Source organism: Fusarium flagelliforme (assembly GCF_020744385.1).
Source record: "Fusarium flagelliforme strain FIESC 12 MPI-CAGE-AA-0113 chromosome Unknown B0J16scaffold_1, whole genome shotgun sequence".
NCBI lineage: Eukaryota > Fungi > Ascomycota > Sordariomycetes > Hypocreales > Nectriaceae > Fusarium > Fusarium flagelliforme.
In genome coordinates, this window is record NW_025763503.1 from 5,499,028 (window position 1) to 5,512,039 (window position 13,012).

Below are 13,012 nucleotides of genomic sequence, written 5' to 3' on the forward strand. Positions count from 1 at the left end.
ACTCATTCCTCGAAAATATAGGATTGATCTATCAAATCATCAAGTCGCTCGCTCATGCAGATATTATAATACAAAAGAAAACCACGACCTCATCGGGCAGTCCAGCATGCTTGAGTAGATACCCATCTCAAACGACCGAAGACAACAATGTCCAAATATGCCAAAATACCATCATATGTCGTCCACTCATCAATACTCCCTCGGCTGCCAAGCAAGTTTTGCTGCGCCTCTGGTGCTTCTCTAAAGCAGTACATCCCATAATACTACTCCCAACTGTATCGTCTCTCGGCCATTTGCGGTACATGAACCAAATCCTCACCTGGATTGATGCGCTCTGAATTCCGTGATGTATCAGGTTGACCTGACGAAGGATTGTGCTGTGGATTCGCCATCGCAGCTCCGATAGCTGATCCGTTTGTGCCCAAATCCAAACGCCTTGTCGACTCTTGTGGATTTGCATCCCGACCTTCTTCATCCACGGTAAAATTGCTCCCTAAAGAATCAACGGTATGGTTGTCGCTATCATGTGTAGAATCGTGGGTAGCTTGATAGCCCTCTTCCGATGCAGCCTGGGGTACGGGATCGCGAGCAAAGCGAGCATTCGAGGGCAATGCTCCGAGCAAAACTATTCTTGATGAGTCAATAGGCGTTCTCTGCACTAGCCGCTGTTGTGATATACTCGTGTGGTGATTCGATGATTGAGGTTCCCTGTCAGAGCCCATGGTCATGGAGTTGATGGTCTGATGGTCTGAGTGCGGAGAGAGGGGTGAGTTTGGTGACGAGAAGCTGTCGTTGGTTGGCGATACAGGCATAGCAGTCATCGAGTGCGATGATGGATTGACGGCGTGACCATTTGAATCGAAACGGGGAGTTAAAGGAGACGGCAAAGCCATCGAGTTGGCGTTGGAGCCCCCTTCTGGAGACACCTTCAAGGATGCAGATGGAGATAACTGGAGTGCTGTTGGTGGGCCATTTGCTGGGTTGGGCTGGTATATCGCTTTCTCTGGGGGTACCTCTGCTCCATCGGCAGGTGGACTGTACGAAGGAACGGGACCCTGCAGTTGTCTATCCATTTTTCGTCTCGCCATTTCATATGCGCTCAGGTTATGTGAGTTATCGGTCCCTAGCTCGGTGTCATCATTCCATGACATGCAATCGTCCCCATCAAGCTCTACAGGTGGTAATGGAGCTGACATTTCATGAATCTGAGTATCGGGGGCTTCGATAGCCTTTTCCTTGTCATCGTCATCTCCTTGGGCTCGCTTAGTTGAGTGCTTTCGTCCCATGATTCTTGATATTAGCAATGCCAAAGGAGACTTTGGTGATCGGGTTGTGTCCTCCGAGCATGGACCTTGATCTTCTGTTGATGCGTTGCTGCTCCCAGCTTCGCCTTTTCGTTTGCGGCGGTAGTATAACCACACGGCAAAAGCTGTTGCACAGATAACAAAGGTTCCCACCCCAGCCCCTACTCCAATTCCCACAACCTGACCGTCCGAAAGCCCCTTCTTGGAATCTTGTACGTTCGGCGCAGGATACGGGCTGTCGTCGGATTGCTCAATGGGTGATAGTTCTGCCTCTGTCACTGGTCCCTCGGGGAAGAGAGCTTGGTGAATGGAAAAGGTGCCCTCGTCATATTTCGTAATCAAATATGACTCCTGCAAGAACGAACGTCCCAATACGTACGTAGTGCTGTTTTGCGCCTTTCGCAACATAACGTAAGGGATCGCCGGATCGCCATATCCAATCGTGTCTGGCATGAAGGGGTACTGTAGCAGACCCACGAATGCTCTTAGGGGCAGCGTGATATTAACGATCCCGGATACATCGTAGGGATCGCCAAAATTGTCGTTGTCGTCGAAACTAGAGAGAACAAAAGTAAGATTGAACGAGTCCTCCTTTGTGTACTCGCTATATTGGTCGTTACTGATGGTATACAGGTCGAAAGTATTGTTGTATGTTAAGTTGAGGGCGTTCGCAAATTGGTCACAAACATCTTCAGGCAACCACAGATAAGAGGTAGTGCTATCGATGATGGCGTAGAAAGATGAGTTCCATTGCGAGAGCAGGAGTTGTTCAGATGTCCAAGAGTCGGGGGCATCTCGGTTCTCGGCTGGAGTGATTTCGATACCACGAACCAAAGGGCGCTCCATATTATCGTCCTGGGGAAGTGTGAAAACATTGTTATGTGCCTGAAACCTGGCAGGCTCGACACCCCCTAAAGTCAACGAGGCAGGCATGTTCCCTAGTTGAATTAGTGAGAAGACAGCAAAAAGGCCATCATAACGTACTATAGTGTGCTCCAGCTGTGTATCCGAAGCTGTAACTCGGTATCAGTCCATATTCGCTAACCGCTTGAGTCATAGGCGATTCTGCAACAGTGCCATTGAAATTGCCCTGTGTGATACCCAGGCCAAACAGACCAGTCAGGTACTGGGTGGTATTGATGGACGCTATGAGCACATCGTCCATGGTAAATGGTTCGCTGGTAAGAGGGCTTTGTGTATTGATAAGATCACGGCCATAGTTGCCATTGCCACCGTAACCTAGATAGCTCAGACCGAGCTGCCAGGTGCCCAGTGAAGTCCAATCAGTAGACTCTTCAGCATCGTAGATGCCTCCGCGGGCAGCACTACAATGGGGTTCATCTGGACAGGTGGTTAGTGGCAAGTGACATGAGAGGGTTTGTTTCGACTTTCTAAGACAGTTGACAAGTCTTGGAGACGAAGAAGGTATACACATACTAGGCAAACATCCGCCAGGCCCAACAGCCCAGAATTCCGAAAGAGCCGTGCTCACAAGAACATCAACATGTTGTGAATTTGACCCGAGATAAAACGATATCGTGGACCAATTCCCATCGACACCAGACCTGCCACCTGAGTCAGGGTTGGTTATAGGTGATGGTAGTAGTGACTTACCAGTCGCCTGTGGGCAACAGAATAGGTTCTGGTTTTCGGGCCTGTATGAGATGCGCGAAAAAGAATGAAGACCCGAGGATTATTGACCGCATCTCGAAGCCTACAAACGGACGCGAGACTCAAGTCTCGCAACCAAACTCATGCCCAAATTAAACAAATAAGGAACCAATTGATCCGGTAAAGTTCTGGCGACCGCGCTGCGGCGCATTCAATGTCGTTGTTCACGCCAAGAGTCCAGGCGCAGATCCACGATTGAATGGGTAGCCACTCAAAGCAAAGAGGTTGCGACTGTAAGTCAATCCCTGATAGCAGCCGTCCTTCTTAACAGCATCTAGGATCGTGCAGCAATGCTGTCGACTTCGTACGAGACGCGGCTAAGGGGAAATGGTAATAAACAGGACAAGAAGTTTGTTTCTAGAGTTGAAGGGGCGAGGCAACGAGTCCTGGCATGTGCCGCCTCCAGTGACCGACCCCTTGCTGAAAAGCAAGCCACAATCGGTAGAGTTACATGGCTTTGACTCTTTCTAGCATGGCTCGGGCCTGGAATCTGTGGTGGTGGAGAACGTGGAGGCCAGACTTGTTCCTAGGTGCTGACTAGGCCACACTCAAGATGGCAGGATGGGGGGTTGCTAGTTGTAAGCTTTTTGGAATAATTGGATGATAGCATCATTCCACGAACTTCTGTTTTGTTCAACATGTTTGACAACTTTGATGATATTGAACAACAACGCCTCAAGGGTTAGTTAGTCCAGGTCCTTCGGCTGCCATTGCCTGTTCCAATAATGCAACTCGCCCTATAGTCATGGGGGCCTGAGACGCTGTTGAAAGCATAACGGCACCTTTTTATCTTGAAGTTCCCTCATATTCATCAGGGAGTACCATTGTTGGCAGACAGACTGTGGAGATTTGGCGTCTTATAATTCTGGAAACAGTCTTCATGTGCCTGTTTGTCAGGTCAAAGACCCAAGCTATAATTCGCCAACATGGAAGATACAGGCATAGCCGAGTAAACCCTGACGCCGCCAGCCAGTGGCTGCGTCATGTTGTACTTTTGGTAAGACCCTGAGCATCCATCAATCGATATTGTACGGATACACGCATGTATAAGATGTGTGTTGCACAAAGAATCGATCCGCTCGAAATCAGACGATTGAGATACAAGATCCAGAATGAGGTCATAGGCCACCGTGAGTAGTATATATGGCCTATAGTGAACGACGTGCAATTTTAATTCACGACGTAAGTTTCCGTTTCCAAGGATCTCAATCTCCATAGACTGCGCGATACGACCGTCGGTCGATCTTGGCGTACCGATAGAGCAGCTGAAGCTTGCTGAGTGCTTTTCCTCTTCTCTTGCCTAAGACTGTTTAATTTTGTCATAAGACTTTGGCGGGATGAATAGGCAATCTTGCGCTACCCATTATTTCAGCTTTGATAGTAACCAAAGCGCTTTGATATTGGTTCGTCTGTCTTGGACCTTGTCACACTGAATACTAGTATCCGGAAGTTTGATATACCGATGAGACGGTAGCACTCGGAATAAACTTGCGTAAACCATTATCGCCTCCTGTGGATCATTGGAGACATGAATTGATTAAAGACTGAGTGTGTTTATCAATGAACTGAAATCAACCGCGCAGATTCAGTCCAGCTGGACTAGGCCTGAAGGGACGAAAAAACTCAGCTGTCGGTTGAAGTACAGTAAGCGCAAGGTAGTATTCGCAAAGGATGAAGGAGCAGCCACAGAGATTCTAGGCTCTGCTACTGTACCGGTGTCATACAGCAAACCCATTAGAGGCTTGCCACTCTGATGAGGTTGTTCAGCCATTCACGAGCCCTCCGGAGCTAAGGGGAGCAGAGCAAAAGTCAGATCTGGAGATGAAACATACGCACCAGGGCCAAGCCTCTTAGCAGCCAAGCAGCCTGGACCCAGTTGGATCCTTGCCTCCATAATAGGCGTAACCCCTTGTCGTTGTGCGCTAAAGTTAGTTGCTAGTCGCTGGAAGCCGGGTAGTTGAAGTTCTGGTTCGTTAAGTAACCTCCGAGCCCCTCTCCTCAGCTTGTCTTGTCTGGTGATCGATTTCCTTCTCCTTGCCAGAAAAAAACCGATAGCCATTGTGGTCAATACCGCTGCGAAAACATCGATAATCGATGTAAGCCCGTTTGAGACACGGCCGAATCACTCGTTTAGGGGCCCGTCTATGCCGGCTTTGTTGGAATTGAATGGCGAACCGAAGTACAAACGACAAAACCGTCTGGGCCAAACAGATCGAAACCCATTCCATATCATACGGCACAGTACAGTCTGTAGCTATAAACAGACATCATGAGAGCGGTGCAAACCATTGCACTGCTCTCGATCGCAACACTAGTGCCATCTGCTGCTGGAATTGCTTTGCCTCGAGGTGAGTTTTTGCATGAAAATTATTGCGTATTTGTTTTATCTGTGATACTGTTATGTTAAAAAGTTGAAAGGGAAAAGACATAGCTAAATCGTTCCAATTCTAGCCGAAGCTGATCAAAGCCGGAGGCGCTTTCCTCGGAACGACACTGTGATCGCGACTGCCCCAGATGGCAGCACCACTCGCTTGTCGCCATTGATAGCAACTTCCCCAACAACAATAGCAGCAACAGCATCATCACAGGAAACTTCAGTTTCGTCTTCCACCAGCCAAACTTCTTCCGTCAAAAGTCTAGACAGAATCGTGATAGAAACGATCTCTAGTTCTTGGAGCGAGGTGGTTGATGAGCTACCTGTAACTACTACAGAACTGAATAAGAATTTGACGACTTTATCTACCAATACTCAGATTACTCCATTGACACAGCGACTTCTCTCAAATACCGGGTTATCGTTGACAGCCGAGCGCCTGGACCATGGCTTGACTACTTCATCACCAAGCGCCGAGGCTACTTTATCGACACAACGACTTTCTTTCGAGTCCGGCTCTTTGCTATTATCGCAAGTGATCTCCGTCTCTGTTACCTCGGCCAACCACAGCATCTTACCTCTCCCTTTCCCTTCAAATCGGGATCAAGATGCAATCTCGCTGCAAACGCAAGGCGAAATCCAGGCTTCAATGCAGAGGAGGCCACACCAAGGTTTCGCCCACCCTTTGACGCCAACACCGCTCAACAACACCAAACTTGAATCACATTCCCAAACCTGTGGTCCAGGGCTCACAAACTCATGTGCGTGGATCCCCTCTCCTTCTGCTACTTCAAGAAGAGGGAACGGCACATTCACCCCTGGACCTTGGACATCTGGAACATTGACGGTGATAGTACCAACGTCTTTGACCCCTTGCACGACCTTACAGGATGACGAGCCAGTTACTGAGTACTCGATCATCTATACGGCAACGGTAACCTTCTTCGGGAACGTCAGTGAATACACACCTCCCTACCCAACAATCAGCACTCCCAACTTTTGCGACACAGAACCTTTCTTTCCAACATTATCTAAAGTGCCAGGCGATGTGGGCGGGCCGCTGCCCTCATTGACCGAGGGAGTGTCTTCTAAAGAGCCTCCCAAGAAATGTATACCAGGGCGGTCTTGCTCAACGGAGAAGGTTCCCGGCTGGTCAAACCCTACAGCTACTGCCTTTCCTGGCGCGCCAGAGCTGACGTGGTCATCTATGCGATCTACAGTCACATTTGTGACCACTGATAAGAATCCCGCTGTAGTGTTTACTACAGATCCACCTCCGCGCTTCGACAGGGCGACAAGAGGAGGCGGCCTACCTATAAGTGACAAGCAAAAGCCTGAACCTACTGACGAGCCGCGCCCAAATCGATTAGAGTCCTCAGGAGATCACGATAAGGCTATCCCCCAGCCACAGTCTACGTCGGGAGATCAGTCACCAGGCCGTCCACAACGTCAATCACGACCTAATTCTGAATCCCAGCCAGAGTTAGAGCCTGGGTCTGATTCTATACCTAGCTCTGGCTCTGGCTCTGGCTCTGGCTCTGGCTCTGGCTCTGGCTCTGGCTCTGGCTCTGGCTCTGGCTCTGGCTCTGGCTCTGGCTCTGGCTCTGGCTCTGGCTCTGGCTCTGGCTCTGGCTCTGGCTCTGGCTCTGGCTCTGGCTCTGGCTCTGGCTCTGGCTCTGGCTCTGGCTCTGGCTCTGGCTCTGGCTCTGGCTCTGGCTCTGGCTCTGGCTCTGGCTCTGGCTCTGGCTCTGGCTCTGGCTCTGGCGCTATTGCTGTCTCTACCAAGAAGTTTGTTGTAACAGCTAGAGGGCAAGAAGTCATCGTTAATGACAAGACTTTTTTGAGTCTCAAACCAGATCAGGTCAAGACAGTCACTGTTGACAAAGGGACATTCACGATCCGTCCAACAGAAGTGGCTGGTGAAGGAGCAACGATAAGGAAACCACAACCTATAGGGACTGCAGTCTCTGTTATTAGCCCTACTAGTACCACGTTTGGACAGGTACCCATTACTGTTTCTGGAACAGAAGCTGTAATCGGCGGCACGACGCTCAAAATACCTCTCATAGGCACAACCATGAGACTGGAAATTCCTACACAGGGTTTGAATACATTAATAGAGGAGCGGAAGATATCTATCAACGCTAACAGAATTGTGGTGGATGATGAAACTCTCAAGTACCGTGGGGTGGGTGGTCCTCAGACAGACGTGATCATAGAAGGGGGTGAGATGGTGACTGCGGCAGGGCAATCTGTTTTCGTCTTTCAGTCTACGACCCTGACATATGGGCCTAACATCCCTGGGACTACGAAAACGATCGACGACGATGTGCTCACAGTTGGGCCTGGAAATGTTGTGATTGACGGGACGACTTTTGGGGGGTCTGAGGCTGAACCCAAAGACACCAAATATCGGATTGTTGGTGGAGCGACGATCACCAAGGTCAATCCTTCGTATGCAATTATTGATGAGACGACATTTACGGCTGGCCCGGGTGCTAAGCGCACTACAAAGGAGGCTGGAGGCGAAACCATAACCATCGGGCCCGACGGCATCACCATCGGTACAATAACGGTCAAGTATCCCTTTGGTGCTTCAACCGTCACAACTATCGAAGCAAAAGAGACGGCTTCTGAGAAGTTGCCGGCAGCTACCGGGACCAACAGTAAGAACGCCGTGGATAGCAAGAACGGCAGCAATGACGACAATGACGACGACAGTGGTGCAACAGGGTCTAGGTTAACAATGGGAATGACTGGATTGTGCATAGCGGTAGGCGTTTGGATTCTGGTTTAATGACGGCCGAATTGGACGGCTTTTGATATTTGGAAGTACCTAGGGAAAAGGTTCTTGGTTTATGACATGACGGGTTATTTTATAGAACATAAGGACAAGCGAATACGCAAGGCAAGCGGGATATAAGTATGTTATACTTGCAGCATTATACTGAGATCGATCATTAGAGATGGCAATAGTTCAAATTAGAGGCAGGACGCAGAGGGCTGCTAGGATGGCTTCTATGCCAAGGTTTAGCTACTTTCGTCCAGATAGATGGTATTGTTACACCTCTTTCTATTGTGTTGAAGTACTCTTACCAAAATTAAGTATCGACCCACGGAAATTTAATGATGAACAAATCCCCGTAAGGCCTTTCAACGGCTTTCTTCAAGGTTTATTTCCTATTCAGGCTTGTGGAGAAGATCTCCGACCCACTGTAGATAATGGATGTCTTACAGCAGTAGCGTTTCTTGACCTCTGATTGATTGACTAGGATCTTGAATCCTGTGACATCCCTGCTTAATTTATCTTGCAGCTGTTGAATGAATGAAACAAGGCAATATCAATTAGCAGTCAAGATGTGTATGATATTGTAACACGTAGGTGACAATCTCGAATTCAGCGTTCCCTCAATTAGCCAACGTCTTTGAACTTTCCATTATTTTCAGTTTAAGCTAATTCGTTGTTGAATAGATGCAAAGTTGGAAAGTTTTTATCGTACGCCACTCTCTAACACTGAAAACCTTGACCCGAAGGTAAGGGAGGGAGGCAAATTCAAGGTGGCTCCATCATGATTAGGTAGGTACCATTTGATGACTCACATCACGATTGACTACCTAGGAACAACAGAGAGGGGAAAAGAAGAGTTTTCAGAGAATACCTAGATATCTGAGTAGTAATGAGTCTGTCAAATGTAAGAATCGGTTAATCTCGTAATTTATTATACCCACGATGTCCTATTGTGATTGTCTATTGGCCCCTCATCATCATCCTCACATCAACAGCATCTACATCTCGCGCCGGCTTATCATCGGCAAAGTGGAATCTCGGAAACTCGACGCGGCGCGCGGCAAAAACGACAAACTCCATCTTGGAACAATCACCACCTTGTTTCTGACTTCCTTCTCACCTTTACAGCGATTTCCCTCGACAGCGTACAATCAACTCTTCCAACTACCTAAACTTCCTCGTCTAGACTGTGCAAACACTTCGTGCACGGTCAACAACCTTCTCCCCCGAGTTCCAACCCTTCAACTATATGCAACAAGAGTCCCTCGAGCATACCAAACCTTCAATTCAACGAGACAACCCCTCTAAAACTTCTTCTTCCCAGCATGGCCTCCTTCACCATGTCCCGAACGGTCTTCGCCGAGTCTATTCCGGAGACTCAGGTGGCGTTGACCCGGGCTCTGCACCGGCGCTCCGTCAAGACTCGGGTCATGACGTCGATGCCGATTTGCTCGATGAGGAGCTACGCCGACTGAGTTTGGGACATCACTCGGCCGTTCAACCTTTTGCTCCAGGTCAGCGCATCTCCGAATATGAGAATGCAATGACTCCGCCTACTCCAAAGAAAGCTCTGGGCTTCAAGGTCATCAAACGTTCCGAAACGCCCTCTGACGGTGTCCAACTCGAAGACTTCCCCAATGGTGCGTCATGCAATTACCAATAATATGTTGCATTCTTTCTAACGTAAACCAAATGCAGAGATCTTGACGCATATTTTCTCCCATCTGCATTCCGACTCTCATGCCGCCATCGCTCTTGTTTCGAAACGTTTTTATGCCCTCATCACCAGCTCCCACGCCTGGCGCATGGCGTTCCTGCGATACTTCCCTGGACACGAAGCACTCGAAACCAAGCATAATGTGGATATCTGGGCTTATAATTCGCACGACTTGATCCAGTCTGAGTCACGATACTTCACTCGTCTTACGCCGCTGGCATCTTGGAGAAAAGAATACCTTCTTCGTACGCGCTTGGTTAGATGTTTGGCCCGGGGTAAACCAGGTGCCTCAATTGCTTCTGGTGGTATCGGTGCATCCGTTCGAAGCGGAAAGAAAACCAGTGCGGTCCTGACGTATAACTCCAAGCTGCCATGGGCTGTGACGAATATTCATGCCGTCTTCACCAACGGCAAGAAGCCACCAAAGGCCATTCATGGTGCTGCCGATCTTGGAGTAGCATCGGTCAGTGACCCTACGAATGGCAGAATCGAGAAATGGGGGTTCGCTGATTCCTTCAACACAATGCAACTCGACGAGGTGGCCCCCAATCTTGTGCCTTTCGGTTTAGGAGATGGTCCTGCTGCAACTCCCAATGTTCTCGATGTGAGTCAGCCATATGGTGTACTTGCAGGCGAGGGTTTCCCAGGAGGTCGTCCATACTACCGCCCTGTCGGCGAAAACCGTGGGCGATACCTCGGAGGGGACTCTGGTGTTGTTGATACCTATCCCGATATCCCCAAGATCCCGGAAATGTCTGAGGCCATTTGTAGTGTATGGCTGGCTAAGTCAGCAAACATACCTACACACACACAGTCAATGGTCGGTATGCTGACTGGCTCTACTCTTGGTGTTGTCACCTCGTATGCTATCGGAAGTGACTCTGGTCCTCAGCGATACCAGTCCGGCGAAGTCACCGCTCGCTGGGTGCTCAGCCCTGGTGTGCCAATCATATCTCTGAAGGTTGACGACAACTACAGCCAGAAACGCAAGTCTACTGGGAGGATATGGGCTGTCGCCCTAAATGCATTGGGTGAGGTCTATTATCTGACCGAGACACCTGTGACACAAAGTCAAGTCAAGAGTGAGGACATCACCAAGAACGCCTGGTTCGCTGGACGTTCAGTTTACTGGCATCTTCTGGACTCCACTCGACGTGTTGCTCGACCAGACGAACTAGATAAGAATGCGGTAAAAGGTGCATACTCTCCCCGGTCGCCTTCTAACTCGATGAATCTCAGCAAGAGTCAGATGGCTGCTGAGGCACGAGAGATCGAGAAGTTCCTCCGTCACAAGCCTGCGCACTTCCGAAGAGCCTGTGAAGGATGGGATATGCAACGTAAGCTGGAGGTTGATTTTGCCAACGACGATGGCAATGGTGCAGGTGAGAACATCTTTGTACTTGATTGTGGTCTTGCCGAAGATCGTCCTGCACACATTGAGCGTTACACCCGATCTCTGGTGCCTCAAGACGCTCAATCGTCTTCGGTCATATTAGCCCCCACCCCTCCTCCTCTTCCCGTCTTAAAGCAGCCCTCGCTCTTTGGTGCTACCAGTACAGAGACTCTGGAGGTTCTAGAGGAAAAGCCTTCCGGGTGTGCTTCTCCTGCTTCACTTTCGTCGTCGGACTATCTGTCTCATTTTCACGAATGGGAGAGCTGCTCGATAAGATTGAAAGGACAGAGCCATGCTGTCATTACCAGTGTGTCGATAGACTGCTCCAACACAGCAGTTTTGACGCTCAATGAAGATCCTCTACATGCAACTGAGGATGAAATTCCGGGCCGTCGGTCCCGCTTGTTTGCTGTCGGGACAGACGAGGGCGCTGTCCTTGTCTGGGATGCTCGTGCGGATAGCAAGGCCGCAGGTATTAACCCTGTACGACAGATTCAGACAGAATCTCCGGAGGTGTCCTGCGTCGCTCTCTCGGCTATGTACGTTGTTCATGGTGGCAACGATGGACTCGTTCAAGCATGGGATCCCCTGGCATCGACGTTGGATCCTGTCCGTACACTCAATGCGAGGTCCAACGGCCGAGTGCCTCGACACATGATGACAATGAATCCTACCCTTGACGAGTCAACTTATTCTGCAGTTCGCGCCATCTATCTCGACCCTGATCCTACCGTCCTTCGAGGCGTTGTTTCTTTCGGTGCTTTTCTGAGATACTGGGCATATAGCTCTGCCAGTCATGCCTCGGGACGTAAGCGCCGACTCAGACACTCGGACGTGCATGGTCGGTTGGCCAGTCGACGCCAAGGAGGCACAGTTACAGGATTCATCGCTGCCGAGGAAGCTGAGATCAAACGTGAAAATGAACTGAAGGCTAAGGAGCAAAGTCGTCTACGTAACCGCTTTGGTGTCGGTGCACTTGGAGATTTGACCGAAGAAGAGGCTTTGCGATATGCTCAAATGGTGTCTGAGGAGGCGTTCCTTTTCGAGGAACAACGCCGGACAAGTGACTCTGCCGCTGATGCAAGTCTAGACACTGCATCGACATTCAGTGAAACCACTGTTGACACCGTCACTCCTGAGCCCAGCGTTACAGACATGGTAACCCCGCCGTCTGCATCGACAGATAATGTTGGTCGAGCACCCGTCGAGGATGACTACGAACAGCAAATTCAGCAAGCCATCCGACTGTCCCTAATGGAAGGCGTGAATGAGAACGGCACATCACCTCAGGCAGCAGACTCCGGTGACTATGAGTTCTCGCTTACATACAAGCCCAAGTCCAGCAAGAAAGCAAAGGCTTCGGGTTCCGCATCACCAGGTGCTTTCCAGACGGGATATTCGGGACAAGCCGAGCCCAGGGACCATGATCTGGAACTTGCTCTGAAGCTGAGCATGGAGGATCATGGCTTGTCTTCATCTGAAGTAGCATTAGGCTTTCATCATGAAGAGTTTCCCTCTCTAGAAACTGAAGGTGTTGGCAAGGGGAAAGGCGTACAGAGATGGTGATTTCAATGGCATGTGCGTCGCTGTGTGTTTCTCATTCTTGGTTTTAGCCCTCAGTATCAAGGCCTAATAGATCAGTTACCATTGGGTATTCGTAGAGCATTTTATTTATATACTTTATCTTTCACCACCGTTAGTTGCCATTTGTTTTGTCAAAACTTATAGTGCTCGATACAAACTAGACAAAGGCATCGAAGATCAA

The 13,012-nt window shown here is 49.5% G+C and overlaps 2 protein-coding genes across 2 annotated transcripts; one reads left to right on the forward strand and one right to left on the reverse strand.

The window, feature by feature from the left end:
- Positions 1-2: 2 nt before the first annotated feature.
- Positions 3-3,385, reverse strand: B0J16DRAFT_329755 (aspartic peptidase domain-containing protein). Its single transcript, XM_046126359.1, has 4 exons — positions 2,919-3,385; positions 2,742-2,869; positions 2,289-2,645; positions 3-2,242 (listed from the first exon to the last, which is right to left on the reverse strand). The coding sequence occupies exons 1-4, from the start codon at positions 3,008-3,010 to the stop codon at positions 264-266; spliced, it is 2,556 nt and encodes an 851-aa protein (XP_045989713.1). The 5' UTR covers positions 3,011-3,385; the 3' UTR covers positions 3-263.
- A 1,582-nt stretch (positions 3,386-4,967) lies between these two features.
- Positions 4,968-13,012, forward strand: B0J16DRAFT_409634 (uncharacterized protein). Its single transcript, XM_046133088.1, has 4 exons — positions 4,968-5,323; positions 5,427-8,122; positions 9,324-9,777; positions 9,836-13,012. Exons 1-4 carry the CDS (start codon positions 5,245-5,247, stop codon positions 12,811-12,813), a joined length of 6,207 nt encoding a protein of 2,068 aa, XP_045989714.1. The 5' UTR covers positions 4,968-5,244; the 3' UTR covers positions 12,814-13,012.

What these genes read in the sequence shown, in the direction of transcription:
- B0J16DRAFT_329755 (XM_046126359.1), bottom strand. Translation starts at nt 3,010, where the DNA reads ATGCGGTCAATAATCCTCGGGTCTTCATTCTTTTTCGCGCATCTCATA. An exon ending in GCCTGGCGGATGTTTGCCTA is followed by an intron (nt 2,646 to 2,741) that starts GTATGTGTATAC and finishes CCACCTGTCCAG; the next exon opens with ATGAACCCCATTGTAGTGCT. An exon ending in CACAGCTGGAGCACACTATA is followed by an intron (nt 2,243 to 2,288) that starts GTACGTTATGAT and finishes TAATTCAACTAG; the next exon opens with GGAACATGCCTGCCTCGTTG.
- B0J16DRAFT_409634 (XM_046133088.1), top strand. Translation starts at nt 5,245, where the DNA reads ATGAGAGCGGTGCAAACCATTGCACTGCTCTCGATCGCAACACTAGTG. An exon ending in TGGAATTGCTTTGCCTCGAG is followed by an intron (nt 5,324 to 5,426) that starts GTGAGTTTTTGC and finishes TTCCAATTCTAG; the next exon opens with CCGAAGCTGATCAAAGCCGG. An exon ending in ACTCGAAGACTTCCCCAATG is followed by an intron (nt 9,778 to 9,835) that starts GTGCGTCATGCA and finishes AACCAAATGCAG; the next exon opens with AGATCTTGACGCATATTTTC.